Source organism: Pelodiscus sinensis, chromosome 25 (assembly GCF_049634645.1).
Source record: "Pelodiscus sinensis isolate JC-2024 chromosome 25, ASM4963464v1, whole genome shotgun sequence".
NCBI classification, from domain to species: Eukaryota; Metazoa; Chordata; order Testudines; family Trionychidae; genus Pelodiscus; species Pelodiscus sinensis.
Window position 1 is genome coordinate 2,622,787 of NC_134735.1, and position 27,509 is coordinate 2,650,295.

Below are 27,509 nucleotides of genomic sequence, written 5' to 3' on the forward strand. Positions count from 1 at the left end.
GGTTTAGGGGCGAGGTTGCCCCCGGATCGCTGCAGGGGGTGCGCGCTGTGGGGGGCGGGGCGGCTCCTCCCCGCCAGGGGTCGCTGCAGCGGGCGGCCGGTCCCTGCGGCGCGGCGGCGGGTCGCTCCCCGCCGGCCCGTGTCCTCTCCGCGGCACGGCGGCCCTTTCACCCCGGGGAGGCTATAAAGGGGCGCCCCGGGCCGGGGGCCGCCTCTCGCCGCCAGGGCCGCGCGTGAGTCGGGCCCGCCCCGCCCGCCACAAAAACCCAAAAAAATCGCAAAAGCCCCGGAAACTCCCGCCAAGCGCCCCCCCCGGTCCGTCTGTCCGACCCCCCCTCGGTCCGTCCGTCTGTCTGTCTGACCCCCCCCCCCCTCGGTCCGTCCGTCTGTCTGTCTGACCCCCCCCCCCGGGTCCGTCCGTCTGACCCCCCCTCGGTCCGTCTGTCCGTCCGTCCGACCCCCCCCCTCGGTCCGTCCGTCTGTCTGTCTGACCCCCCCCCCCCTCGGTCCGTCCGTCTGTCTGTCTGACCCCCCCCCCTGGGTCCGTCCGTCTGACCCCCCCTCGGTCCGTCTGTCTGTCCGTCTGACCCCCCCCCCTCGGTCCGTCTGCCCCCCCCCCCCCCGCCTGTCTGTCCGCCTGCAGGCCCGGTGCTGTCCGTGTGTCCGTCCGACCCCCCCCCCCAGTCCGTGGGTCTGTCCTTCGGCTCCCCCCCCCCCGTCCGGTCCTTGGGCCCGCCCGTCTCTTCCCCCCCCCCCCCCCCCCACGGTCCGTGGGTCTGTCCAGGCCCCACGTTTCTGCCCCCGGCCCGGCTGCCCCTGGGGCCCCGCGCGGCGCTCCCCCCCCCCCCCCGTCTGTCTGTCTGTCTGTCTGCGCCCTCCTCAGGCTCCACGTGGGCCTCTGTCTCCCCCGTCGGTGCCTGCCTGCGCCACGGCGTGTCGTCCCCCCCCCCCCCTCCCCCCCCCCGGTCTCTCCTCGTCCGAGCAGCCGGGCTCTGCCTGATAGAAACAGCAGCGGGTCTCGTTTTCCTTTAAAAAAAGCTCTAACCCTAGTGCGAAGTTTGTCTTATTCCTCCCCCTCCTCCCCCCAAAAAAAGTTTTTACCTAAGGAAATAACACCGCGGTCTCAGGCCTTGGGTCTGGAGGCTTTGGAAGAAGAAATAATAATAATAATAATAATCTTTTTAAAAATAACTTTTTTTAACTGACCTGTTTTGCTTTTGGAAATTGAGGCAAGGTGGCAAAAACGCCACAGGCCGTGGAGGAGGAGGCTTTGGGTTTGTTTTTTGTTTGTTGGGTTTGGGCACCTTCCGTGTGGAAGTCTCACGTTTTTTGACTATTTCCCGGCACTTTCCCGTCCTGCTGCTTTCCCCTCTCCTCTCCCAGGGCCTCAGATAATCCAACACCCATTCTCCAATAATTCTGGCTCCCCTCCCAAATCCTCACGAGCTTTTCTTGCACTGAACTCCAATCTGCTTCTTTGACTTTCCAGACCCCTTAGAGTACCCTACTTTTCACCTGACTTCCCAGTGGCCTGGACTTCCTTCTGTGACTTAGTTTTTTCTGCCCTGAGGGTGATCCTCCCTCCCCCCTTCCCACCTGGTTTTCCCACTTTAACGTCTGCTAGTCCTAAATTAGTGATTTTTGTTATTTACCTGTTTAGTTTCTAAAACTTTTGCTTGTTTAAAAAAATTTAAAAAAAAATAAAATAGTTTCTGGTGGGAGTGCGTGCTGGGTGGAAGATGAATACAGCTGCTAGTAGCTACCCAATGGCATCATTGTATGTTGGCGATCTGCACCCTGATGTCACAGAGGCCATGTTATATGAGAAGTTCAGCCCTGCTGGGCCTGTACTCTCCATCCGAGTCTGCCGGGATATGATCACCCGTCGCTCCCTGGGATATGCCTATGTCAACTTCCAGCAGCCAGCTGATGGTAAGTTGGACACACATGCCCATGCCTCTTCCTTTTTTCTATACAGTTCTGCTGCTTTTTATAAATCCCCATCCAGTCACCTAGCTGTGAATTACAGTGGCGGGGTAAGAACTTCATGACAGCTCTGATTTGCTCCTCATTATGAAAGTAGAATGATTTTAACTACTTCACATCTTCAGAAGCCTTTTCAAACATTAAATAATCTTCACAGCACCTCTATGAAGCAGAGAAGTGATATTTCTCTTGGCCAAAATCAGCTTCCTGGGACTCACTTTTTCTGACTCAGAGGGGGTCTCTGTGTTTGTAACTTTAAAAATAAGGAGTAGTCCTGTAGCACTTTAGAGAGTAAGGATGTTAGAGTGTAACTGAGGAATGGTTTAGCCCATACTCTGATGCCTGTCAGTTAATGGTGTCAGTTACATTCAGGCACCCAGAGAGGTGGCGTCACTGTGGTGGGACAGTGATGCCTCCTCTCTGGGAGGTGGGTGGGCAGGGGCTGCCAGCTCTGCTCTCGTGGAGAGGAGGGGGGAGGCTTTGCTGTGGGTTCCCCTTGTGGGGGAGGACTTCCTGTAGTGTGTAACCGCTGAGATGTTCAACAGTTGCATGGTTACCTGTTTAACTGAATTTTAACATCCCTACTTTAAGCTTCATGCCTGGCTCTTTAGCCAGTCAGTCACTAAAGGAAGGTAAAGCCTAATCAGCATCTGGCCCGATCTGAGTCTGAATAACTGTAAAGGAGTCTTCCTACTCTCACCTGGAGACTTGAGGGTGTGTGCAATGGGCTGAGGATTGTAATGGCCAGAGATGTATCTACACTGTTATAAAACCCATGGGATCAAGATTCAGAGCCTGGATCCACAGACTGGAGTTCACGCTGCAGCGCTATGAACAACATTGTAGCTACTTAGGCGCAGGCCCTGAAGCCTTCCTTCCCTCCGTGCCGGAGTCCAAACATCTATGCTGCTGGTTTTACTGTTGTAGCACGAGAGCCCCTGTGTGTAGACCCCAGCTCTGAGATGCCTTCTCACAGATTTTAAAATGCAGTGTAGACTTGCGCTGGGGAAACAGCCAGGTGGCTGATCTAGTTTGCAGTTGGTTATGAAGTGGAAACACATGGACTGATGCTTTTTCTACCTTTTTTAAAAAAAGGAATACACACCCATCTCACTTGAAGCCTTAATGAGTGACATACAAAATTCATGGTGCCTTGCTTGGTTTAGCTGAAACAAAAAACAGGACTATGTAGCACTTTAAAGACTAACAAGATGGTTTATTAGGTGATGAGCTTTCGTGGGCCAGACCCACTTCTTCAGGTTTAGATGCTGTTCAGGTAGGTGTCCTTGGCCCGCAGCAGCAGATATTTGAGAAGGATGGGGCAGAGGAGATCAATTTTTAGTATGTCCTTATCCAGAGGAAAAGCTGGGTCAGCATTTTCTGTCCTAGTTCCCACAGTCTTGTATTAGACAGGGCTAAGTGTTGCCTGGTGCTGTGAGTTAGCAGCATCTTTACATGAGGTAAATTGCTAGAGGGGTTACATTTGCTGTAAAAAGGAGTGACTATTTAACTTTAATCCAGAAATAATTTGCAACAACACAAACTTCAGCTACATGTAAACTCTACTCATAGAATCTACTTTAGATTCAAGTTTAAGAATACAAATTGTAGTCTCATCAGTACACAAAGGAATATGTGGTCCTTGAATTTTGAGTTTTCTAATCTGTAGTAAATATTAGTTACTACTAAATTGATTCAGAGGGGGGTAGCTGAGTTAGTCTTTAAGATGTTACTAGAAGATTCGTTGTTTAAGTTTTTCCAGTTACAGATGAACAAAACATGTAGATGGTATCATGAGCTTCAGATGAAGAAGTGGGTTGTGCCCACGAAAGCTCATGATACCGTCTACGTGTTTTGTTCGTCTCCACGGTGTTGCCAGACTGTTTTTTAAATTTGTACATAATTGATGTATTCTTCTAAACCTATTCAGAAGCAGAACCTACTGGGCTGAATTCTTGTCTGGAATAGTGTAGCCTTGATTTTATGCTGCCCTGGGTTTCCATTAGGGATGTTGCTTGCAAAGGACTAACTGTGTTACACTCAGTGAAGCCACCTTCCCGGGAGCCGGACAGGCAAGGCCTGCTGGCTTTGCTCTCAGAAGGCTTCACTGGTTACATGGTTCCTCCAATACATGGTTTTTAATATCCCTAGTTTCCATCCTGTCTCCTGATACATAAAACCTAGTTAGCAGCTCCCCTTTCTTCCGTTGGTGCGGATTGCTTTGAATGGCTCTTCTGATCCTTCTGTATTACTAAAAAGCTGCCTTATATCCCAGTGAAATTTTTTCATACATGGAGCTTTTGGAGTTGCTTTACACAGGCCAAGCAATCTGATACGGTTTAAGACTGAACAGCAAGCAGGGATGGATTTGAGAGAGACTAAGACCTAGTTTACACAATCCCCTTTCCCGTTGATCTAAGATGTGCAACTTCAGCTAAGCAAATAGTTGACATACTTACCACAGTGTCTTCCATGTAGTAAATTAAACGGGGGCTGCTCTCCCGTCGACTCTGACTGTGCTTCTCTTCCTGGTGGAGTACTCATGTCAATGGGAGAGCACTCGGAGGTCGATTTATCTAGACACGACAAATCAACTGCAGTGAAGACAAGCCTGAGGTTGTACACGTGGTTCTTTTCTTAGTCCTGAAACTTCCTGTGTTATATAACTTACAAAACACTGCTGTGTTTACAACACATTGTAAACATGAACTGATCCTCATAGGCTGGGAAATAGGTATTATCTCCTCTCTGCTGAGAAAGGGTCAGGTGTAGGGGAAAAACTGGCCGTGGAAACAAGGTCAAGTGAGAATCAGACCTCAGATTAGATGAACACAAGGATGTAGTATCTATCTGGACAAAGAAAGAGATGCAGGAAAATGTAGCTATGTCAACGTTTTTTCACAGTAGCGTTCTGAAAGCTGAGAAGGTGGTAGAGCAGAAGGCAAGGGGCCCTTGAGTATTGTACAAATACATGTGAAACTAGAAGAGGCAAAGCGCTGCCTTTTTAGAGCGAATATGAGTGATTAGTTATGTGCTTTCCTTGATCTATTTTAAAAAATGCCTTGTCATGCATAAAAAGTAGAAGACAGGTGGATTTCCAATGTACTTCAAGATCACTTTTCGCTGCAATAAATAGGCAGGTCTTTGAGGGCGGGGTTGCTTCATACTTGGCTCCCAGTGAGGCAGCAGGCATTCTAGAAAGTCTCTGCTGAAGTAATACTTTGGCACGGCAGCAGGTGTCTAGTTACTTGTAGGCTAAGGAGGCTAAATGACTTACACGTGGGCAGCCTAGTCGCTCAGAAATGTGTGGGAAGGAAAAACTGCCAAATTCCCATTGTTTTCATGAAAGGATCTCTTTTGAAGAGCTTTGAATTTCTCCTCTTAGTGGCAAGCCTGGTTACACAAGCTTTTTTGCTGATCAAGAGACAACTGCCACTATGAACAGATTATTGTCGGACTCTTTGAAAAGACAAGGCTATTCGTGGTACAAATCCCGGTGCCAGCTTTGTCCACATTTACTCTGCTGACCCCATTATTGGACCTAACCATGCCAGTTACAAGATCAAGAACACATACTCCTGTTCATCCAGAAATAAAATTTGTGCCATCATGTGCCTAAAGTGTCCATCTGCTATGTACCTTGGACAAACTTCTCAGACACTTTGCCAAAGAATCAATGCACACAAAACAGACATAAGACTCTCTCACAGAGAGAAAGCTGTTGCTTGCCATTTCAGCCAGACTGACCATTCCCTCAATGACTTCAGTGATAGAAATGTAGCCGTGTTAGTCTGATGTAGCTGAAACAAAATACAGGACAATGTAGCACTTTAAAGACTAACAAGATGGTTTATTAGATGATGAGCTTTTGTGGGCCAGACCCACTTCCTCAGATCAAATAGTGGAAGAAAATAGTCACAACCATATATACCAAAGGATACAATTAAAAAAAATGAACACATATGAAAAGGACAAATCACATTTCAGAACAGGAGGGGGATGTTCTGAAATGTGATTTGTCCTTTTCATATGTGTTCATTTTTTTTAATTGTATCCTTTGGTATATATGGTTGTGACTATTTTCTTCCACTATTTGATCTGAGGAAGTGGGTCTGGCCCACGAAAGCTCATCATCTAATAAACCATCTTGTTAGTCTTTAAAGTGCTACATAGTCCTGTATTTTGTCTCAATGACTTCAAAGAGACTTTAACTCCAGACTTCAATGAGAAGCTTCAGAATTGTCATTCATGCTTAAATTTGACACTTTATGTATGGGTTTAAACAAAAAGACTAATTATCTCACCCATTACAAAGATAGCTTCCCCAATTATCACCCCTAATGTTATTACCTCACAGAAACTTCCCCTATTATCACCCCTATGTCATTACCTCACAGACACTAACCTTCCCCCCTCACCCCCACTCTGTTTGAAAATTTGATTTGTCAATTTCACATTTGTTCATTTTTTTGATTGCATCACTTTGGTATATATGGTTGTGCCACTTTTCTTCCACATATCTGAGGAAGTCTGTCCCATGAAAGCGCATCACCTAATAAACCATCCTGTTAGTCTTTAAAGTGCTACATAGTTCTGTCTTTTGTTTCATCTAGACCAGACTAACACGGCTGCATCTCTGTCACTCTTCACCGCCAAGACTTACCATGGAAAAATAGAATTTTTTTCAACTCCCAAAAAATTCTTGTCTTCCCTTTTGAAAATGGCACCCACCTCACACTGTGAAAGGGCTTATTGGTATCCACACAGAGAAGGAAGGATGTCCCGTGTTGTTTGTCACACTGTTGCCGTAAGGATCCCTGTTACGAGTATTATTGTAAGATGGGTCAAAGTAGCATTTTAGCACAAGGTAAAAGTATTCACCCAAATTATAGGAAGAACAGACTGCTTGTTTAGAAGTTATATTCAAAGTACTTGCAGATGTGTGGTGGTTTTTTCAATGCACATGAAATAGTAACAAATAATTGAGCCAAGAATCTATAATAGTCCCCAGCACCTTCCATTCAAGGATCAAGGTGCTTTACAGATACAGATCAATCACACCTCTGCCTACCTCTCCGTGAGGAAAGTGTTCTCATTTTACAGGTAGAGAAACTGTGGCTCAGAAGTTGACTTGCCCAAGGTCACGTGACAAGTCTTTTGTCAGAACAGGGAATAGGAGTGAACTCGCTCACAGTCTGGTTTGGACTCACTAGCTCTTGCCTCTTAGACCCAGGACACTTGCATCTAAAATAGTGTGCGCCTTTTGCCTTTTTACGGACTTTTTGTTAGCTAATTAAAAGGTACCAGGCATTGAAATAGTGATCTGGGTGGCCACTGTCTTGGCTAGGCAACATCACAGGCGTGCCTGTTGGGGAAAGAGTAATACTGCCTTAGATTGCACTTCTTTTCGGCATAGTAATTGGGTGACTGTCAAATCCTGAGCATGTTGTTCTATGGTAGGTAGACTGACCAAGAGAATGCACCAGCATTCATGCTGCTGTTCAGGTTGGTCACCGTGGTCTTTCACTTGGTTCTTTTCCTGATTAAAACACTCAGGACAATTCTTTCAACTTCATAATTAGGAGAGAAATTTGAATGTAGCATTTCACATGTTTCATGTGTGATTTGCTTCTGTTTAGCTTTCTGGGGCAGGTTTTGTTTTTAAAACACTAAGAATTCAACAGATAAACGTTCCTACAGACTCGTGCATGCAGATAACTTGTTACAGAAGTCCATGGGAAGAGAAGTCATTTCCCCCAAAGAATCTTAGCAAAAGTCAAACATATTGAATGCAGTGTGACCACTGTGTTGGCTTTTGGTTCTTTTTGCTGAAACAGTTAGCGTATTTCCAGCAATTACTGATGGGAAGCTTTTCCATAGCTATATTAATATACCAGACTGAAAGAGCTTGCTTTTGTGCTAATTAGCTGCAGGGCTGTAATAAGAATGTAACATTTTAGCCATGTTGGTCCCTGAATATTAGACAAGGTGGGTGAGAGAATATATTTTACTGCAAATTGATGCAATAAAAATATTCTCACCTATCTTATATCTCTTAAAAATGTCGGTACTCTACCACCCTGACAAACTGTTAGTGAGAATTCGATCAGTTAATTATGTCATTCAGGGATTGGGTTTCCATACCCCTGAGCAACGCAGTGATATCAGCATAAGTTTGTAGAGTAGACCAGGGCTTAGAAATCCTGGGAAAATTTGTATGCAAAGGACTTCTGATCTCATTAGCTATTTATGCCCCATTATTGCTTCTCCTTTAGTGCCCCTGATAATGCCAAGAAGTCTTAAAACATTTTGTCTGCAAATAAATTCTTTTGCAAGCCTCCCCCATTCAGATGACCCACACAGTATTTGAAAACTTTCTTCAGGGATATTGAAGAACCATTCCATTGACTTTCTACAGTTTAACATTCAAGCTGTGGTCAAGTAACATACAGAAGAGCAGAGAGAATTTGCTTAAACCATTGTACTTAAACTCACCAGTGACTGATAAATCAGAGAGGCTAAACACTGGCTTTTTGAAAAGGCGCAGTGGTAATACACAGGGACAGGAAGGTCCTTGGGGCAGATGTCCTTACAGAGTAAAATTCTAGAACTGGCTTTCTGATGGCTGAATCTTTTCATGTGTGGTTATCCATCTTTTGGAGCTTTAACTGCGGGGCTAACAGCAGCATTGTTTCAGCCCTTGGTCAGAGAGAAGGAAGTGAAGTCTGTGGTGGGGGGTGTCTCGGTAGTTGTCACTAGGAGCCGGCATGGACTGGAGAAGAGTGGGGATGGAGCAGTACATGCGGCCGCAGCACAGAGTGCTGAAAATGGCTCTGCTGGAAGGCTGACAGGAATCAGTAGGAGAAAAAGAGATCCAGGGATTGAAATGGGTGAAGCTTTGGCCCAGTGGTTCCCAAACTTTTCAGCATCATGCCCCCCCTTTCTGATTTTTGAAAAACCCTCACCCCGCCCCCCCCCCCCAAAAAAAAACCCCACAGCAACTTGTTGAGCAAAAAAAAAAAAAAAGGAACTGAGCGGGGCAGCACACGTTGTTAAGGGGGCGGGGGAGAACTGAGCAGGGCAGCAAAACTTGTTGGGGGGGCTGGGTCACCTCGCACCCCCCCTGGAATTTCTTCATGCCCCCCCCAGTTTGAGAACCAATGGCCTAAGTAGACACAAATGTGGAAGTCATTTCCCTGGTCCAGAAAAACACTTGGCGGTAGGGCTGATTCAAGCCCCTCGGGCCCGTTCAGTGACATAGCGTGATTGTGTCTCGTCATATCTTCAGGCGAAGATGTCCACTTTCCTAAGGTGCCAGGAGAATCTATTTTGGACTGTTGGCTGTAGTGCTCCCAAGGGGTCGTAAAGCTGACTTCAAGCCGCAGACAGTGGCCTGAAGTGTTAACAGAGAAAGCAGCACAATAAGTTGAGCTCCTAGCTAGTAACAGTAGAAGAGCTGAAAGACTGTGGGAGTAGGATCTGAGCTAGTCATTAATTGCAGTAGTCTTTCAGAGTTCATTCTGATTGTATGCCTTTGCTTCAAACTGCCTGTCGCCTTTCAACCGGAGCCCTGTTTCAGCTGCAAATGGTATATACCGTTAGTGTCCGTCCTTGCCAACGCATGCCTCTGGAGGGCCTCTCCCTGCTATAAATAAATGTTGCCAAATTCAACAAGCTGGACTGTGCTACCTTTAGAAGTGCCTCCTGGAAGTGGACTCTGGTAAACTGCACATTACTGAATGCCGAGGATTCAGACTGTAGCAGTTGAGGGATAGATTGAGTGTGGAATTTAATCCTTTTGACTAAAAGTTGGCTGAGCCCCTGTGGCAAAGGTTTTTTTCTCTCAGTTTTCACGTGTTCCCTTTCCTTTGCAAGTGCATAGTGCAGAAACACGTGTGAGGGGAGTTTCAGCCATGTGAGGCAAAGAAAAGCCATTTCTGTAATAGGGATGTCACAGCGTGAACAAATAAACAGTTAACTGATGAGTCTGGGCTCCTCGATATAACCTTCACGGTTACGTGCACATGCACACACCCCACTGCTGCCTCTGTATCAGTGGCAGCAGCTCAGGTAGAGGCAGGTGGCTCCCTGCGAGCACTGGCTCCCACCTCCCCACCCCTCCCTCGGTGTAAACATTTACCCGCTGATATTTTCAGTAGGTATACGTTTACCAAAATAAACACATTTTAACATCCGTATCCTAGAATAGATGGAAATGTCTCGTTTAAGAAATTAAATAGATCAAACAGACTAATATTTCAAGGGGGTCTCGGTGACTTTTGTCATGAATTTGGTGGTGGTTGAGTTCCATGCAGACATGAAGATAATCCACGAGGTAATTTGTTGCATAGAAAATGTTGGATTCTCTAGATCCTCTTTCAAATGCAGCTAGAGATCAGTAAGTGGGATGTGTAGACAGCAGACAGTCAAAATCACGTTTCTCTTGAATTTGCTGTTGCTAGAGTCTAGCCAATAATTTTCACTTCTTCGAGGCCCTGAATCTAAATAAGGAAAATCATCCACCAGAAAAACATGAAACCTCAAGTCCAGTTTAGAGTTTTTTACTCTAGTTAGTAGGTAAAGGTGGGTTGAGAGGAAACCGAACAAACTTGGGAAGGTACGTTTCTTATCTCATGATTATTTGATTTAATGCTGGTCCGTCCTCTTTTTCTCCCTGCCTCATACTGAGAATTGGTGTCCTCTTTCTCTTCCCCTGCATGCTGTGGGAGTATTTTCTGACATAGAAGTGTGTGTCCTGAGCATCTTTTTTATGAACAAGATCCTGATGGGTATATGTAATGGTCCTTTTAATATACCAGTGGGTAGCAGAAATAAAATCTCATAGTGTGGGTTAAAAGCTAATCTACATTGCTGAGGTTTTAAGTTTAGATAGAAACTTGTCTCTGTTTACAATAAAGCAGATTTCTTTCTGGTTTTTTCTGGTCATACTGTGGTGCTAATTTTAGAATGGTTTGCTAAATCACCATATTTGCCTGTTAGGCTACATGTAGGTGGGGGTCTCAAATTTCTTTCCCAGCACCTTCCATGTTTATGCACCTCTCCCCCTGTCCCTGCACCATCAGGGAGAATAATCCCTCTTTTCTTAGGCCTCATTTACCCTTAATTTACCCTTAACAGGATAGATATACTAGCAAACTCACTTGTGAAAATACAGCTTTGACTAGCAAAGGAATTCTCTTGTTGGTAAAGCTTAAATCAGTTCTCCAAAGCAGCAGTAAGCGATACTAGCAAAAGGACTATTTTCAGTACAACTGTAGCTACACTGGCATAGCAGTGTTGGTTAGGAGCATGATTTTTTTTAACCTTTTTATTTTGGCAGAAGTCCTAGCATAGGCCAATACATTGGCAAAGTGCATCTATAACACATTTCTCCGGGTGGCGCTAGTGTCAGCCACAGTGGCAGAAGCACTCTCCTGTTGGTGTAAACTGAGCCTTCACCAGAAGGGGTTACTGGTATAACTGTACAGACAGTCCCCGACTTACGCGGATCTGACTTATGTCGGATCCGCACTTACGAACAGGGCTTTTCTCACCCCGGAGCTCGCGGGCGGCGGGACCGGCCAGAGCGCAGCGGTCCCGCCACCGCGTCCTCCGGGGTGAGAAAAGCTGCTCTGGGTCTCCCTGGTGTGCTGGGGGGGACTCCCCCAGCACAGCAGGGAGACAAGAGCAAAGCCGCAGAGGCGGCGGGACCTCTGCGCCTCCGCGGCTTTGCTCGAGTCTCCCTGGTCTGCTGGCGGGGGAGGGGGCGCAGCTAGTGTGCCCCCCCCCAGCAGACCAGGATTTTGTTGCGGGACGCCTGGGGTAGAGCAGCTGGGGTGCTGCCGGGTTGGTCCTGCGGGGACCTACCTGGCAGTGCCCTAGCTGTTCTGTCCCAGGAGTCCAGATTCAGCCGCTGTTGAAACTGATCAGCGGCTGATTCCAGGAAGCCGGGGGCAGAGCAACTCTGCCTAGGGCTTCCTGTAGTCAGCCCCTGATCAGTTTCAGCAGCGGCTGAATCTGGAGCCAGTTCTGACTTACATACAAATTCAACTTAAGAACAAACCTACAGTCCCTATCTTGTACGTAACCCGGGGACTGCCTGTACTGGCAAATCATTTCTAGGGTAAGCTAGGTCTTCCAAAGCATCCCGAGGGCTATGTGCAGTGTACTGAATATGTATAAATATTAAAGATGGATCATCCCGTCTGTTCCCTTGGTCCCTACCACCATGACTCCCTTCTCCCCCAGAAAAAGAACTTCTATCTCCACATAGACGAAAAGGGCTGTCCTGGTTCTCTTCATCCTCAGCCCTCCTTGTGCTGGCTATCACTTCATGAAAATGGGTAAATACTTGTCTCTTGCAATAGACTCAGTCATTCAGTGAACTGGTTGTAGAACTGGGTGGCAGAACTGTTTAGGCCTGTCTCTAGCCTAGGAAAAATCTCTCTTTATTTTCAACCAAGTTAGCTCAAACTTGATTGAAAAAGAACCTTTTCCCTAGGTGAGACGAAGCCTGCGTCTCATTTCCCAGGCCTGTCTTCCAGTCACTAAGCCATGCTCTCACTCTCGTGAAAAGTAATCTGGACTAAACCCGTTGTAGTGTAGTCGTGAAAACACGTCTAGTGACGTTGCTGTAAAGATGTCAATTTAAAAATATCTAAGCTCACAATGAAGATCAGTTAGCCAACGGAATTATTGGCCAAAGGGTATTACCTAAGACAAGTATTGTCCCTTATGTGTCTAGGAGACTACATAAACTGTAAGCGATTCTAAGACAGCTGTATAGGGATGTTAAGGACTAGTCGACTAGTTGCTTCCCCCCTCCCCTTGCTGCATCTATCACGTAGAGGCAGCAAGTGGGGAGGAAGGGGGTACTTCAAAGCAGCAGCTCGACGTGGCACTGCCGCTTTGAATGCCACGGGGAACCCAGCGTCAGACTCCTCGCGGCATTTCAAAGCGGCAGCGCTGCTTGGAGCCCGAGATCAGTCCCCAGCTGATCCCTGACTCCAAGCAGCGCTGCCGCTTTGAAATGCTGCAAGGAGCCCAAGGCCGGGCGCCCTGCAGCATTTCAAAGCAGCGGCGCTGCTTGGAGCCCAGGATCAGCTGGGGACTTCCCCGCTGACCCCAAGCTCTGTGTGGCGTTGCCACCTTGAGACTGCCGCAGTGCCACATGGAGCCTGGGGTCAGCAGGGAAGTCCCCAGATGACCCTGGGCTTTGGGCACTTTCGCCTTTGAAGTGTAGCAACAGCCCTAGGGCAACACCCCCACTTCAAAAGCGGAGGTGCCCTATCGACTAATCAAATAGTCGATGCAAAAATGCGTCGTCTATTCGATTAGTCAATTACCTGATACTTAACATCCTTTCAGCTGTAGTGTTAATGCAGCCGTGACCTTTCACCTCATGCTGCAGAATCTTGTTCTTCCTGACATTCTTCTCTTCACAGCTGAGCGTGCTCTAGACACCATGAACTTTGATGTGATCAAAGGCAAACCCATCCGCATTATGTGGTCTCAGCGGGACCCGTCCCTGAGGAAGTCAGGGGTTGGGAACGTCTTCATCAAGAATCTGGATAAATCCATAGACAACAAGGCACTTTATGACACATTCTCAGCATTTGGGAATATTTTGTCCTGCAAGGTGAGATTGGTACCTTCCCTAAACCCAACTTTGTGTAAGAATCCACCTTCCACAGTACTGACAAAAATGAGTAGTGAGCTGGAGCACATGATTTGTGAAGAGAGGCTGAGGAATTTGGGCTTATTTAGTCTGCAGCAGAGAAGAGTGAGGGGGGATCTGATAGCAGCCTTCAGCTGCCTGAAGGAGAGTTCCAAAGAGGATGGAGGGAGGCTGTTATCTGCCACCACTGAGGACAGAACAAGGAGCAATGGGCTCAAGTTGTGGTGGGGGAGGTCAAGGTTGGAGATGAGGAAAAACGATTTTCCTAGGCAGGTGGGGAAGCACTGGGATGGGTTCACTAGGGAGGGGGTGGAGTCTCCATCCCTAGAGGTTTTTAAGTCCCAGCTTTACAAAGCCCTGGCTGGGATGATTTAGTTGGGATTGATCCTGCTTTTAGAAAGGGGGTTGGACTCGATGACCTCTGAGGTCTCTGATTCTATGATGTGACCCAACTAAACACTCACCCAGGGAGTGAAAGCAAGGGTCTCCACTATGCTTGGGCAAGCGAGTCTCCAAAAGCCAAACAGAAAAGGAACAGCAGAAGAGGAAGGATCATTGAATTAGACTGGATCTTGGTCATCCAGGCGCAGAGCCGTGCACGGTATTGAAAGCCTCTCCTTGAAATCCCTCGCTGGGTCTGTCCCTTGGCGAGACTTGTTTTTCCTCATTGACACACCACTGGTCGCGAGTACAACAAACGGAAAAAGCAGCTGATGACATTAGCGAGAGCGCAAGTTTCGGGCTGTGACGGAGTGGGTTCAGGTTCAGGTTGTAGCTGGCATGTGCTTTAAATCTGGGACTGTTTATAGTGCATCAGCTTATACTCCTGTAGAGTGCGTCAGTCATAGATCTGAGTGCTTCCCAAGGGAGGGTAGGGATCATCTGCCCTTCCCAGAACGGAAAGCTGAGGAGGACAGGTGAAGTACCTTGCTCCAGGTCCTATAACAGGTAGGTGGCATGTTGTGGACCAGAACCCAGGACTTCCTGTCGACAGGACCATGCTGTTCTCCAGTGTTTCGTTTCTGTTCTTATTTATTTGAATGGCGCCAAGAAGCCCTAGTCAAGACCCAAAGCCCCCTTGTCACCTTATTCACACCTTCTGTGTCAATCGAGGGAAGCTGACGATGTGTCTGCTGTTATTCTGTGCCCAGGGTTGTCTGTCTTAATGCAGCGCTGATCTGTTTTGTTCCATTGCTTGCAGGTGGTGTGTGATGAGAATGGCTCTAAGGGCTACGCATTTGTGCACTTTGAGACCCAGGATGCTGCAGACAGAGCCATCGAGAAGATGAACGGCATGCTGCTAAACGACCGCAAAGTGTGAGTGTCACAGCCAGCAGCAGCAACGATCGCATGAACCATGATGCATCTCGGTATTAACAGGGGACACACAAGGCTACTGGTTCTCCTGGCCCAAGCCTTGGCCTGCTACCTCTCCACTACAGGGCTGGTGAGTTTCCCTGCCCAAGCCATAGCCTGCTCCTTCTCCATTACAGGGCTGGTGGATCTCCCTGGCCCAGCCTTGATCGGCTACCTCTCCACTAATGGGCTGGGGGGTATCCGTGCCCTACGCTCTCCACTGCAAAGCTGGGTGGGCATCTTTAGCCTGCCGTCTCTCCACAATAGGACAGTTGATTCTTCTGCTGGGTTGCTGGCCTGCTGCGTCTTCCTCCGGCTCCTCCCGGACACTCATCTTTATCCCACTGCAGATCACACGTCCACCCTTGGAAAGCCGTTATTTTCTCACAGACACCCTCGCTCCTTTTCCAGATTTGTCGGGAGATTCAAGTCCCGGAAGGAGCGGGAGGCTGAGCTGGGAGCCAAGGCAAAGGAGTTCACCAATGTTTACATTAAAAACTTTGGGGATGACATGGATGATGAGAGACTAAAAGAGCTCTTCAGCAAATACGGTAAATACAGTCTTGCGGCAGCTGCAAACCCTGCACCCAGACAGTAACGGAAAGGAGACGCTGGTGAGCAGCAGGGGCCTGCCAGCTGTAGGGCTGGTCCTGAGTAGGGATGTTCGAGTTTCCCCATTTAACCCATAAGATGATGCTTATTGGTTACTGAAGTGGTTAAACTCACCTGCCGAGACCCCACTGGCTGCCAAACCCGGGAGGGGGCGGAGCCTGTGTTGAGGGGCAGTGACCCTTGCCTCCCTACCACTACATCCCCTAAAACATTTAACCGTGTAACCCAGGGGTGGGGGGAACCTCATGGTCAGATGCGGCCCCCGGCTTGCCTGGATCCGGCCCCCAAGGCTCAGCGTCTCCCCCTCCCCCCAGCATTGTGGAGCCTGCACTGGCCCTCCAGCCCCCCTGCTGCCCCATCGCAGGGCTGGAGCGCACAAAATCTACTAGCTTGGGGCCCCTTGGGGGAAAGTGGGGGGGTGTCTTTCTGCTTCTCAGTCAGGGGCCATGTCACTGAGGGCTTTGGGGTTTGTTTGTTTTTTGCTTCTCACTTGTGCGCGGCCCTCAATTGATTTTTCTGTGGGTCAGCAGCCCCCTACCCCAAAAAAGGTCCCCCCTCCTCCCGTAGAACTTCGATCAGTTATGCGGTTAATGGTTTTTTGTATTTTTACACCCCTACTCTTGAGTCCTTTTGAGGCCAGAGGAGCAGGATAATCTGGAAAGAATAGGTGGTTATATCAGATGGGAAGCAGAGGCTGGAAAACGAAGTGAATGAAAGAAGGGCCGGGGTTATGTGAGGCTTTAGTTTTGCTTTTGAGAGGCCCTCCTGGAAACGTTGCGTAGCTGAGGCCCTGCTAACGCTGTCCCTTGGCAACAGGCAAGACGCTGAGTGTGAAGGTGATGACCGATCCCACTGGAAAGTCCAAAGGTTTTGGCTTCGTGAGCTTTGAAAAACATGAAGATGCCAACAAGGTACGAAATCGCCTTCGTGCCAGTCAGGTGTTTATATGGAAAAAAAGCGTGGGAAGCCGTCGCCTAGCGTGGGGATGAGAACGCGGGTCCTCAGGAAAGCTGAGGGTGTTCAGAGTTGGCTCGAATAGTTTCTGCGCTTCACCAAGTTGGTTATTCATGGTTAAAGCCCATGTTCCACCAAACTACTAGATCTGTGGGGTATTGTGTGGGCTGAATCGCAGGAATTGTCTGGTCAGAGAGGCAAGATTGGGGAGATGTTGGGAAGGGTTATCTGGAACTGGCTTGATGCTCAAGAATGCTCTTCCCTCAGAGTAGGTCTGACAGGATTTGTGGTCGAGAGCTGAACAATCGTGCACGTATTTCCACTAAGTCTGTGGAGAACTTCAAAAAGATCTCACCAAGCTGAGTGATTGGGCAACAAAATGGCAAATGAAGTTTAATGTGGATAAGTGTAAAGTAATGCACATCGGGAAAAATAACCCCAACTATACATAGAATATGATGGGGGCTAATTTGGCTACGACAAATCAGGAAAGAGATCTTGGGGTTATCGTGGATAGTTCTCTGAAAACATCCACACAGTGTGCTGCGGCGGTTAAAAAGGCAAATAGAATGTTAGGAATTAAGAAAAGGATAGAAAATAAGACCACAGAATAGCTTACTGCCCCTGTATAAAACTATGGTACGTCCACATCTTTGAGTACTGTGTACAGATGTGATCTCCTCACCTCAAAAAAGATACTTTAGCCTTGGAAAGGGTTCAGAAAAGGGCAACTAAAATGATCAGGGGTTTGGAACGGGTCCCATATGAGGAGAGGCTAAAGCGACTGGGACTTTTCAGTTTAGAAAAGAGGAGACTGGGGGGGATATGATAGAGAGATATAAAATCATGAGTGGTGTGGAGAGGGTGAATAATGAATAACTTTTCTTTAGTTCCCATAATATAAGGACTAGAGGACACCAAATGAAATTAATGGGTAGCAGATTTAAAACTAATAAGCGAAAGTTCTTCACACAGCCCATAGTCAACCGGTGGAACTCATTGCCAGAGGAGGCTGTGAAGGCTAGAACTATAACAGTTATAAAGAGAAGCTAGATAAATTCATGGAGGTTAGGTCCATAAAAGGCTATTAGCCAGGGGGTAGAAATGGTGTCCCTGGCCTCTGTTTGTCAAAGGCTGGAGAAGGATGGTAGGAGACAAATCGCTTGATCATTGTCTTCGGTCCACCCCATCTGGGGCATCTGGCGCTGGCCACTGTTGGCAGACAGGCTACTGGGCTATATGGACCTTTGGTCTGACCCAGTACGGCCGTTCTTATGTTATGTTCTAAGTCCACTGGAGTGGGCTGTGAAGATGGAGCCTGCTGAGAACTTCAGTTGGCCTTGCACCAGGCCTTTATTTAAATGCAACACGCATGTAACAGGAGAGCGGGCGGATGTTGGCACTCAAGCTGGTAGCAATAGGTGCAGCGGCCACTGCTTTGTTTTGCCATTTGACAAGAATTTTCTCTTTGAACCCGTCCAGGCAGTGGAAGAAATGAATGGCAAAGATATCAATGGAAAAATGGTATTTGTAGGGCGGGCACAGAAGAAGGTAGAGCGTCAGGCAGAGCTGAAACGGAAGTTTGAGCAGCTGAAACAAGAGAGAATCAGCCGGTACCAGGTAAGACCATGTGTGTGCACTCATCTTGTGGCACAAGCATACTGGTGAGTTTATAGGGAACATGCCCCATTTCGTTTCAGTCTCATCTTGCTCTCCTGACCTCTCGCTTAAAGGCAATGGGCTAGTATTGGCTGCAGGACCTCCAGGGGTCATAGCTAAGGTCATAGAATGAAATTTTTAGTGGCGTGTGAGAATGAAGTCTGTGTTCTTTAAGGACTCATGGCATAGTCTCCTGCGTTTATGAACACTGACCCCTTCCATGAATGACTAAGGACCACAGAGACCAGGCCAGCTTCGGTGGTTGTGGCTTATGGTTAAGCTAGGTCAGGAGACAGTTTGCATCTGAATCTTTCCTGCTCCTTGCAGGGCCGTGCAGGACTGGGGACACACGATGCTACAGCAAAGCAGAGGAAATCCAGACGGGCTCCTTTCCATTTGCACTGGGACTTGTCTCTACAACTCTGCAACATTTTCTACCCTTAGCTACTAGGGGAGAGAGCGCTGGGGTTGGAGCATTTCCACAGCTTCCTGGCTTTGGCAGATAGATCAATGGAGTTGCTTGATATTCCCTAGCTCAGCAGTTTCTTTGTTGGTAGGGCTGGTCATCTTTCCTATTATCCGCCTCACGCATTAGCATTCTCTCCTGTAGGGTGTCAACCTGTACATTAAGAACCTCGACGACACTATTGACGATGAGAAACTGAGGAAGGAGTTTTCACCTTTTGGGTCTATCACAAGTGCCAAGGTATTGTCAAGGGTTAGTCTTGGATTTCCAGACCTGAATGGGAGGGGCCATTACCCCATCTGGGCCCGGGCTGGGGGGTGATTCTTACATCTGTGCTTCTCTTAAGCACTGAAAATGCCTTGACCAGCCAAAATGTGGATGTCGTTGGGACTAGAAGGAATTTTTAATCGAGACTTGTATTGAAAACCGTGCTTCGTGGCTAAGGAGGTGGGGGCTGTGATGTGGCAAATTTGCTTGTGTTTGAAGTGACCCCTAACACCTAAGAGATGCCCAGGAATGCAGCGGGGAGTCATGTGGTTTAAAAAGTTGCACCTGAATCTTTCCCGTTCCTTGCAGTGCAGTGCAGGCCTGGGGACACATGGTGCGAACAGCAAAGCAGAGTAAATCCAGACAGGTGGTTTTCCTCCCTCCTTGAGGGCTTGTCTCTACAACTCTGCAACATTCCTCCTGGCGTGAGGCTGTGGAGATTCCCTCCGGTAACACATACAGCTTCCGTTCACTGGCAGGGAAGGAGAGCTTTCTCTGGAAGGAGTAGCAATTGATGCTTGCTGGCTGATCTGCTCCCAAAAGGCAGCAGCCCCCTCCCGTGTGATACACCTGAAAGATCACTGAGTGGGCGAGTCCCCTGAATTGTGACTCGATTGCTATGCCTCTAGCCAATCCCTCGGCACACGCACACGCATCTGCCTTCACAATGCTGCCCTTCTGCCCACCCTGGTTTTAGGTGATGCTGGAGGATGGACGAAGCAAAGGATTTGGCTTCGTCTGCTTTTCCTCTCCGGAAGAAGCCACCAAAGCCGTGACTGAGATGAACGGGCGGATCGTGGGCTCCAAGCCATTGTACGTGGCGCTGGCACAGAGGAAAGAGGAGCGAAAAGCCCACCTCACTAATCAGTACATGCAACGCATCGCTGGAATGAGAGCCCTGCCTGCCAACACAATCATTAACCAGTTCCAGCCAGCGGCTGGGGGGTACTTCATGCCCGCTGTGCCCCAGGTAAGCCCAGCTGTGTAAGTCAGTATGGCTTCACTACCAACATCGCCCGGCTTGAATCTCTGGCACAGCAGTTGCCAGGACTCCGGAGTCTTTCTGCTGTGCCTTTCACCAGGCTGCAGCTCCGAATGTGAGCTGTAGGTCCGTGGGATCTGTTCGGTGGCTTCCTGGCTGCGTGCTGTTGTCATGTGACTCTGGGGCTCAGCGCACTGGACTCAGGAAGAGTGTCAAATCCTGTCGTAAAGAATGTTTTGTGTCACCGGCTTAGATACAGCAGCCTTCATTGTTTTTCCTGTCCTCCTTGCAGGCTCAGAGCAGACCCACTTACTATGCACCCAATCAGATGACGCAGATGAGACCTAACCCGCGCTGGCAGCAAGGGGGGAGACCTCAAGGTGAGCATGCTGGAAATGGATTTGTAGCTTTAAGGCACCTGTTTGTCTACGGGCATGTCTACATAACCTGTCGGATCCAGGAGCAGTGTTTGGTCCCCCGGGCATCGATTTATTATGTCCGCTATAGACATGCTAAGTTGAGTGCTCTCCCATCAACTCATGTACTCCTCCAGAACTAGAAGCGTAGGCGAATAAATAGAAGAGCGTCCCTCGTTGACACGCCCCAGTAAGTAGATCTAAGGAAGTCAGCCTCAGCTGTGTCGTTCACATAGCTCAAGTTGTGTAACTTAGATCTATGGCCCGCCAAATGTAGACCAGGGCTTGCTCCCTGATTATCTGCCACTCTCCCTGTTGAGCCTGCGCCTGCTTTCTTGTGCCCCGGGACGCAGGAAGAAACATGCAGTTGTTCTTGTGCAAAGAACAGACTGAATGTGGTTCGTGGTCATGGCTGGGAGGCGTGTGGCGAGGTGCAGCCCCTCGTGCTGGGGCTGAAACCCTGGGTAGGCAATATCCCACACACCTGACTACATCTGTGGTTGGTCTGGGCTCTGCCATGCCAATCCCTGAGAACGGCCAGGACCGGGGTATTCTCTATACTCTCCTATGTGTTCATACTAGAGCGGTTTGCAGGGGTTTCCAGATCCAGAATCCCCTCCCTCTTTCCAAAGTGGGCAAGCTTGACCACAACGATGGAGACGTCCCCACTGAATCTCCTTCCAGGCACGAGCGCACAAGCGCGGCTCCCTGCTGGGGGTCCAGGATTGGCTGATCATTTTGTATTCGGAGAGATTTTTTTTCCCCTGTCATTGCCCTTCTCTCTCACCAGGCTTCCAAGGCATGCCGAATGCCATGCGCCAGTCCGGCCCCCGCCCAGCACTGCGCCATCTGGCTCCCGCTGGCAATGCCCAGGCCTCTCGTGGCCTCCCTGCTGCTGCCCAGAGAGTTGGTAAGCAGACTGGCTCTCGCTTTCTTCTCTGCGTTGGAGCGGGGAAGCAGGCGCTACAGAGTCTCTTGCGTTTCTGAAGACCGGATGTGCGTGGCAAGAGGCGGTGTGGAGCGCAGAGTAGCACAACAGCCCCCCATTAGAGTGGCGGAAGTTAGGGTAAAGAGAGCACCAAAATCTTTCCCATTCCTTGCGGTGCGGTGCAGGCCTGGGGACAGCTGGTGCCACAATACAGCAGAGGAAATCCAGACAAGTTGCTTTGCACTTCACTTGGGACTTGTCTCTACAACTCTGCAACACTCACTGCCAATGTGCCCTCTCAGTGTTTTCATCCATGTGCGGAATACGTTTTATGGGTGCTGAGGCATGTGCAGATGTGCACCACGGGTAGAAACACAGGCTGCCGGCTGTGGGCGCTCTGCTAATCAGCTGGGCAGCGTTTGAATTTCCTCTGCATGGCTGTAAATCTAGAGCGGAGATGATGGCCCTCTTCTGCTGTAGTACAAAAGCAGCTAACTTCTGTGCCTGGAGCCCCGGGTTAGCCACTCCAGAGAGGGAGACACATGCAGCAGGATCATTTTTTTTCCTGCGTCTGACACAACAGGTAAGAAAGGGCTTCCCTGGATTAGGGCAGAGTCTTATGCAATTTTAGCTCCCAGCATGTGTATTAAGAGGATGCATTGTGCAAAACAGGGCTTGTTCCCGCTTCATCCAGGACTGCCCTGTAACTTGGAACCACTGCCTTCCAGTCACTGGAAAATACGGATTCTGCACCGGTACTTGGCTCTGAATTGAATAAACTCTGCGGCAGGGAGGCGGTGGTGCTTAGTTGTTCACAAACTCTACCCAGTTCATTTCCAGCTAGAAGCACAGGGGGCTTTAGACTTGTGTGCCACACGCTTCTATGCAGGTGTGTAATCTGGTCCCCTCTTCTTCCTTTGCAGGCGTGGCCACTGCAGCCCAGAATTTAGCTCCTCGTCCGCCTGTTACTGTCCCGGCTCCCAGAGCCGTTCCTCCTTATAAATATGCCTCAGCTGTCCGCAGCCCTCACCCAGCAGTACAGCCTTTGCAGGTAACACGAGGGGCTGTGGTGCAGCTGGTAATGGTGACATTAGACCGTAGTAGCTACAGGAGCAGCTTGTGCAGGTCCTAAACTTGACTGTGACACGGATTTTTCTAGAAAGGTCAGATTGGACACATGGCAGAATCTGGGAAGCCAGTTGCATTCCTCCCCTTACTCGCTCTGCCTGTGCAGCTCAGTCCGGTCATCTTGTTCAGTCTCACAGGGACAGTCTTCTTGGGTCCTTTCCCCCATCCTAATCTCTGGCCTCATCTGCATCTCCTCTTGCCTTTGTCCTGGGATCCTTGCAGATACAGCTGGGCCAATGATTCTCATCCTGTTTATCATTGTGGCCTTGCATGTGTGACCCGCAGTGTGTTACCTGGGCTGCATGCTAAGAGCCGCAGCGCTCCCCCTCAACTTCCTCCCCAGTCCCACATGCCCAGCGCCCCTACCCAGACCGGCACCAGGAGCAGATCCCTGGGCAGGCAGCTGGGCTGTGGACTGTGCACATGGGGCCAGGCAGCTAGGCCATAAACCCAGCAGCAGGGCCAGGTGGCCTGCAGCCAGACCCTGCCGCCCGAGGCTGCAGCTCTGGATCCCACTGTCAGACCCGTCCTCAGAAGTGCAGCGCCACCTAAAACCTGGGGATGCTGCAGCACACTCCATCCCTTCACTTGCCAGAGGGGTCCCCCCATAACCTGCCCACAGCCCCCCTCGGGCCACAGCTGCGTGCTAATCATGCCACAGATTAAGAGCTGCTGAGCTAGGTCCCCAGAGGTCAGCAGGCACATCTCTGCATAGCTGAACAGGAGATCCGGATGCTGCTGTTGTCCCAGTGTCGCATTTCCCCATTGAGTGGTCCCACCCCTCTCAGCTCAGAAGCTGCCCCTATGTAGGGTGTTGCACAAGCAGCATGTCTCCAAGTCCCAGGATTCCTTTTAGAGGCCGGGTTTGCACTGGGGGAGAAAGTCGACTTAAGATGCGCACCTTTGGCTACGAGAATAGTGTAGCTGGGGTCGAGGTACCTTACGGCGACTTTCTGCAGAGTCCCCACTGCGGGAGGGCGATGGGAGAGACTCTCCCATGGACTCTTACTCCTCATGACCCCGTGGAGTACCCAGGTCGAGGGGGGTGCCATCAGTGGTCGATTTAGTGGGTCCTTACTAGACCCACTAAATCATGCCCTGGGAGATCGATTTCCAGCATGTCGATCTCCGGGTTTGTGTAGCCCTGGCCTGAATTAAGTGCACCTTGTGGAACCTGTACTGAGCCAGTTTTGTCATGGGCTTTCCCAGCTGCGCAGGCTCTGCCACGGACTTCCACATAGCCCAGGGGAGGAGCAAACCCCAACCCTTCTTTGCCACGCTCCCCTCCTGAATTCTCCTATTGCTTCTTGTAGGCCCCTCAGCCTGCGGTGCACGTACAAGGACAGGAACCTTTAACGGCTTCCATGCTAGCTGCTGCCCCTCCCCAGGAGCAGAAACAGATGCTGGGTAAGTGAGGGGCAGGCACCTCCGGGCTAGAAGGATCAGTCTTTGGCAAATTGGGACACTCTGGTCCCTTTTGTAAAGCAAGGGCACGTTTCTGCCGCTAACCCCCTTCTGTGAGCTGTGTATGGAGAATGGTTAAAGTGTGTGTGTGTGGGGGGGGGGGGGGGGGGTGGCGGCGGCGTAACTAGAAGGCTTGGCAATGCTCATTTCATTGGAACTGCAGCTTCTGCTTCCAGGAGTGTTGGCTCAGCCTTGCTGAACTGTCCCATTTATTTACATGGAGAGCTTTCCAGTGTCTTGTCCACGCTGCATGGACAGTAAAGTCCCTACGGCACTTCTGGGCCAGTTTTTCCCGCTGCCTGCACTGCTGTCTACCTGGTGGCTGCCCTTCACCCTGCATCTAGCAGCATCTCCCAGTGGTGCTGTGCACATACGTTCTGAAGTGTGGGGGACAAAGTGGCTCAGAAATGGAAAGGTCAAAGCTAGACAGATGCTGGTGTTTTACCTTCCCTTAGTCACACCTGCCGCCAAGCCCCTCAGAGCAGTCTGCAAAGACCATCCGTTTGAACTTTGCTTCCCTAGGAGAACGCTTGTTCCCCCTGATCCAAGCTATGCACCCCAGCCTCGCGGGGAAGATTACAGGAATGCTGCTAGAGATTGACAATTCAGAGCTACTGCACATGCTGGAGTCTCCGGAATCCCTCCGATCAAAGGTGCGTTTTCCCGCCCTGCATGGCAGGCTGCATTGGTAGGGTTGGCTGGAGGGTGCTAACGGGTTGTCTTGGATCGTGTGTCTACCCCAGGTGGAAGAGGCTGTTGCCGTGCTGCAGGCTCACCAAGCGAAGAAAGAAGCTGCCCAGAAGGTGGGCGTGGTTGCTGCTACCTCTTAAGCCAGGAAGACTGGTGAGTGTATCTCTGCTCTCCTCTGCAATCGGAAGCTCTCGGTAGCAGAGTAACTAGACTAGTGTGTGTAGCCGGTGCAGCCTGCCTCGATGCGGGTTCAGGACTCCAGAATTCCAGCCCACTGCTGGCAGGTCAGTGCAGTTTTGCATCCAGCATTTCCTGAGGATAGACGCTTCAGAACTTTCCTTTTAGAGATCCTTCCACATGTCCTTGGCAGGCACTCATGGAACACGTCTGAAGTTCTCTCCAGCAGCTAACACGTCAGGGAAGGATAAAAATACAGGAGGCCCCCTGACTTGGCGACGTGATTGGTTCCGGGGGAAGCGTTGCAAGTCGGGAGCATCATAACTCGAACCCTCATTTACAATAGGTGCCATGTGCCGTTGTAAATGTGGGCTAAGGAAGTAAGTCAGGGGGTTTCCGGGGGTTTCCAGCCCCTTCGTCACTTGCAACCATTTTTGTAAGTGTGGGGGGTCGGAACTCTGGCGGTCGCAAGTTGGGGGCCTCCTGTATCCAGAAATGAAATTTGTGAAGACCATCAAATTATCAATCTGTGTCAGAGAATAGAATCCATCAAAAACATGCTGAATTCGCTTTTACCAGTGATTCTTGCAAGTTAGCTGCTAAATAAAGTTTTCAACTTCTCTCAAAAGCCTTGTATAGACGGGTGTCTAAAATTAGATCTTTCACATGCTTTTCTGTAGAAGTTTGCCCTCAGATTAGCCTGGAATTGCTATGGTCCAATAAAAGATACAGGTTGAACCTTTCTAATCCAGCACTCCCTGGTCCAACATGATTTTTAGCCGGATGGCCACTTATCCTGGACCCAGTTTCCTGCTGTCCCATAAAGTTAGTTTACAGCCACCCATCCTGGCTCTCAGTGTTCTGTGCTGTTATTCACTCTAATTTACCCCTCAATGTCCTCTAAGAGCCCAGTGAGCAATGGAGGGGTTGGCAATGCTGCTAGCCAATATTGGCCTTCCATGCTCTGGCGCATTCTCCAGTTTGGTACCAGTCAAGGCGTGAGGGAGCTGGACTAGAGAGGTTCTGTATCACCTCACCTCCCTTGTGTGTGGCGTATCTTGGGACCAACTTTGCTACAGAACGGAACATGGCACTTCCTGTGAGGCAGCTCTGGTGGGATATCACCACTTCTGGCCCTCAAGATTCTGTACAGTCTTCCGGGAGGCACCGTCACTTGGAAATGACAACAGCCCATCTGGCCGTTCGTTTTATTAAAGGACGGATGTTGTAATAAGCGGATTGGATTGTACATTGGTGTGTTTTAATGGGTGGGTAATGTTGGATATTGGCACACTGGTCTGGATTGAGCTATGTTGCCTGTAGAGACTTTAGTATTTTTTTCACCTGTTTTCCCCACCCTGTAGGATGCAAAGAAGCCAAATAGCCGTTCACAGACATCAGCTCAAGATGTTTGTCCATACTCCGCTGTCCTGCAGATCTCAACGCCATGCAACGTATCAGAGAACTATACTGCAGTTTGTAAATTAATCTTTAAAAATCTTATTTAAAAAGTCAATTCCATGAAACTTTAGGTTTCCAAGACCAGTATTAAGTTTGCAAGCTTTATCTTTGGGCCAGGACAGAGCTAACCTTTCTCTTATCTAAGCAGGACTTTGAGGATTTCTGATTGAAAGTTTTTTTTCGTGGGTTTGGTTTTTAACTGAACAGTCCAGTTTGCAACGTCTGGAAAGTGTTTATCAATAAAGACATAAAACCTTTCATTAAATGGGTCTTTCCCCAGCCTGTTGTACAAAACCGCACTGAATTTTACTTGTCAGAAGAGCAGTTGTCACATGATTTAAAAACTGAAGTGTGATTTAATGTTGCTATTCTCTCTCTCATCATGACAATCCCAACTATCAAGCAGTCATGCTAAAATACTATGCAGTGTTGGGTCTAATTGGTATTTGAATGGGAGACCTTAAAGAAAGCCCAAGTTGTATTGGAAATGGTGGTGTTTTCCTAGGTGGGGGACAGCGCTCCAAAATCTGTCAGCGATGGTACTTGGTCCTGCCATGAGGGCAGGGGACTGGACTCGATGACCTCTCAAGGTCCCTTCCAGTTCTAGGAGATAGGTATATCTCCAATTCAGTGGCAATGCCAGTCTCAGGGGTGCATTCACTGATAAAATGTCCACTATGGGATTGGTGTCCTTGTTAACAACCTCTGCCTGAACCCCCAAAATGGCTGCCAATCTATGCAGCAGATCCTGGTGGGCCCCAGCATCCATGGAGGGCAAGAGCGGAGCAGGGTCAACCAAAGCCTCATCTGGGGAGGATGACAGAGAAATATCTGGGGAGATATTTTTCAGAGAAGGGGTTCTGATTCCTTTCCATTTAAAAATCCCCAGGCACTGCAAGAATGGGAAAGATCTGACAGTTCTTCACGCTGAACATACTGTGGACCTCAGTTCCTGCTGTGTGTTCAGTTGGATATTCGATTGCATTTCTTTCACCAGTTGCCTAGGGTGGTGTAGGATGTGACATTTCGATTACTCCGCTAATCTGAGTAGTCGACAGAATTTCCATCGACTACTTGATTAGTCTATATGGGAGGAGAGGGCTGCTCGCTATCCCTGCTGTGCCTCTGCCTTTGAAATGCAATGAGCTGCCTGTGGCTCTTGTGACATTCCAAAGGCAGAGGTGCAGCGAGGAACCTGGCAGCTCTTACTATATTTAAAAAGCAGAGGTGTAACATCTGGGACCTGGTGTGAGCCAGGACAACTGCATCCCAGCTCGGGCCCAGTCC

At 49.1% G+C, this 27,509-nt stretch overlaps 1 protein-coding gene and 3 non-coding genes across 4 annotated transcripts; all 4 read left to right on the top strand.

Annotated features, from left to right (window-relative positions):
* Window positions 1–945: 945 nt before the first annotated feature.
* Window positions 946–26,487, top strand: PABPC4 (poly(A) binding protein cytoplasmic 4). The gene is made up of 15 exons (XM_006139134.4): window positions 946–1,931; window positions 13,430–13,623; window positions 14,864–14,979; window positions 15,430–15,569; window positions 16,447–16,541; window positions 18,067–18,204; window positions 18,854–18,949; window positions 19,674–19,946; window positions 20,251–20,338; window positions 21,165–21,284; window positions 22,226–22,353; window positions 23,744–23,837; window positions 24,417–24,547; window positions 24,638–24,737; window positions 26,126–26,487. The coding sequence occupies exons 1-14, from the start codon at window positions 1,739–1,741 to the stop codon at window positions 24,722–24,724; spliced, it is 1,893 nt and encodes a 630-aa protein (XP_006139196.1). The 5' UTR covers window positions 946–1,738; the 3' UTR covers window positions 24,725–24,737; window positions 26,126–26,487.
* LOC112544042 (small nucleolar RNA SNORA55) lies at window positions 18,543–18,676 on the top strand. Its single transcript, XR_003087359.1, has one exon. It is a non-coding gene; the product is annotated as a small nucleolar RNA SNORA55 (small nucleolar RNA).
* LOC112544043 (small nucleolar RNA SNORA55) lies at window positions 19,258–19,393 on the top strand. The gene has a single exon (XR_003087360.2). It is a non-coding gene; the product is annotated as a small nucleolar RNA SNORA55 (small nucleolar RNA).
* LOC112544041 (small nucleolar RNA SNORA55) lies at window positions 21,450–21,583 on the top strand. Its single transcript, XR_003087358.1, has one exon. It is a non-coding gene; the product is annotated as a small nucleolar RNA SNORA55 (small nucleolar RNA).
* Window positions 26,488–27,509: the final 1,022 nt, after the last annotated feature.

Bases quoted from the DNA above. Each gene is read 5' to 3' on its own strand.
- PABPC4 (XM_006139134.4), top strand. From the start codon at position 1,739: ATGAATACAGCTGCTAGTAGCTACCCAATGGCATCATTGTATGTTGGC. The intron at 22,354-23,743 runs GTAACACGAGGG...TGCTTCTTGTAG, and splicing joins CAGCAGTACAGCCTTTGCAG to GCCCCTCAGCCTGCGGTGCA. The intron at 23,838-24,416 runs GTAAGTGAGGGG...TTGCTTCCCTAG, and splicing joins GGAGCAGAAACAGATGCTGG to GAGAACGCTTGTTCCCCCTG.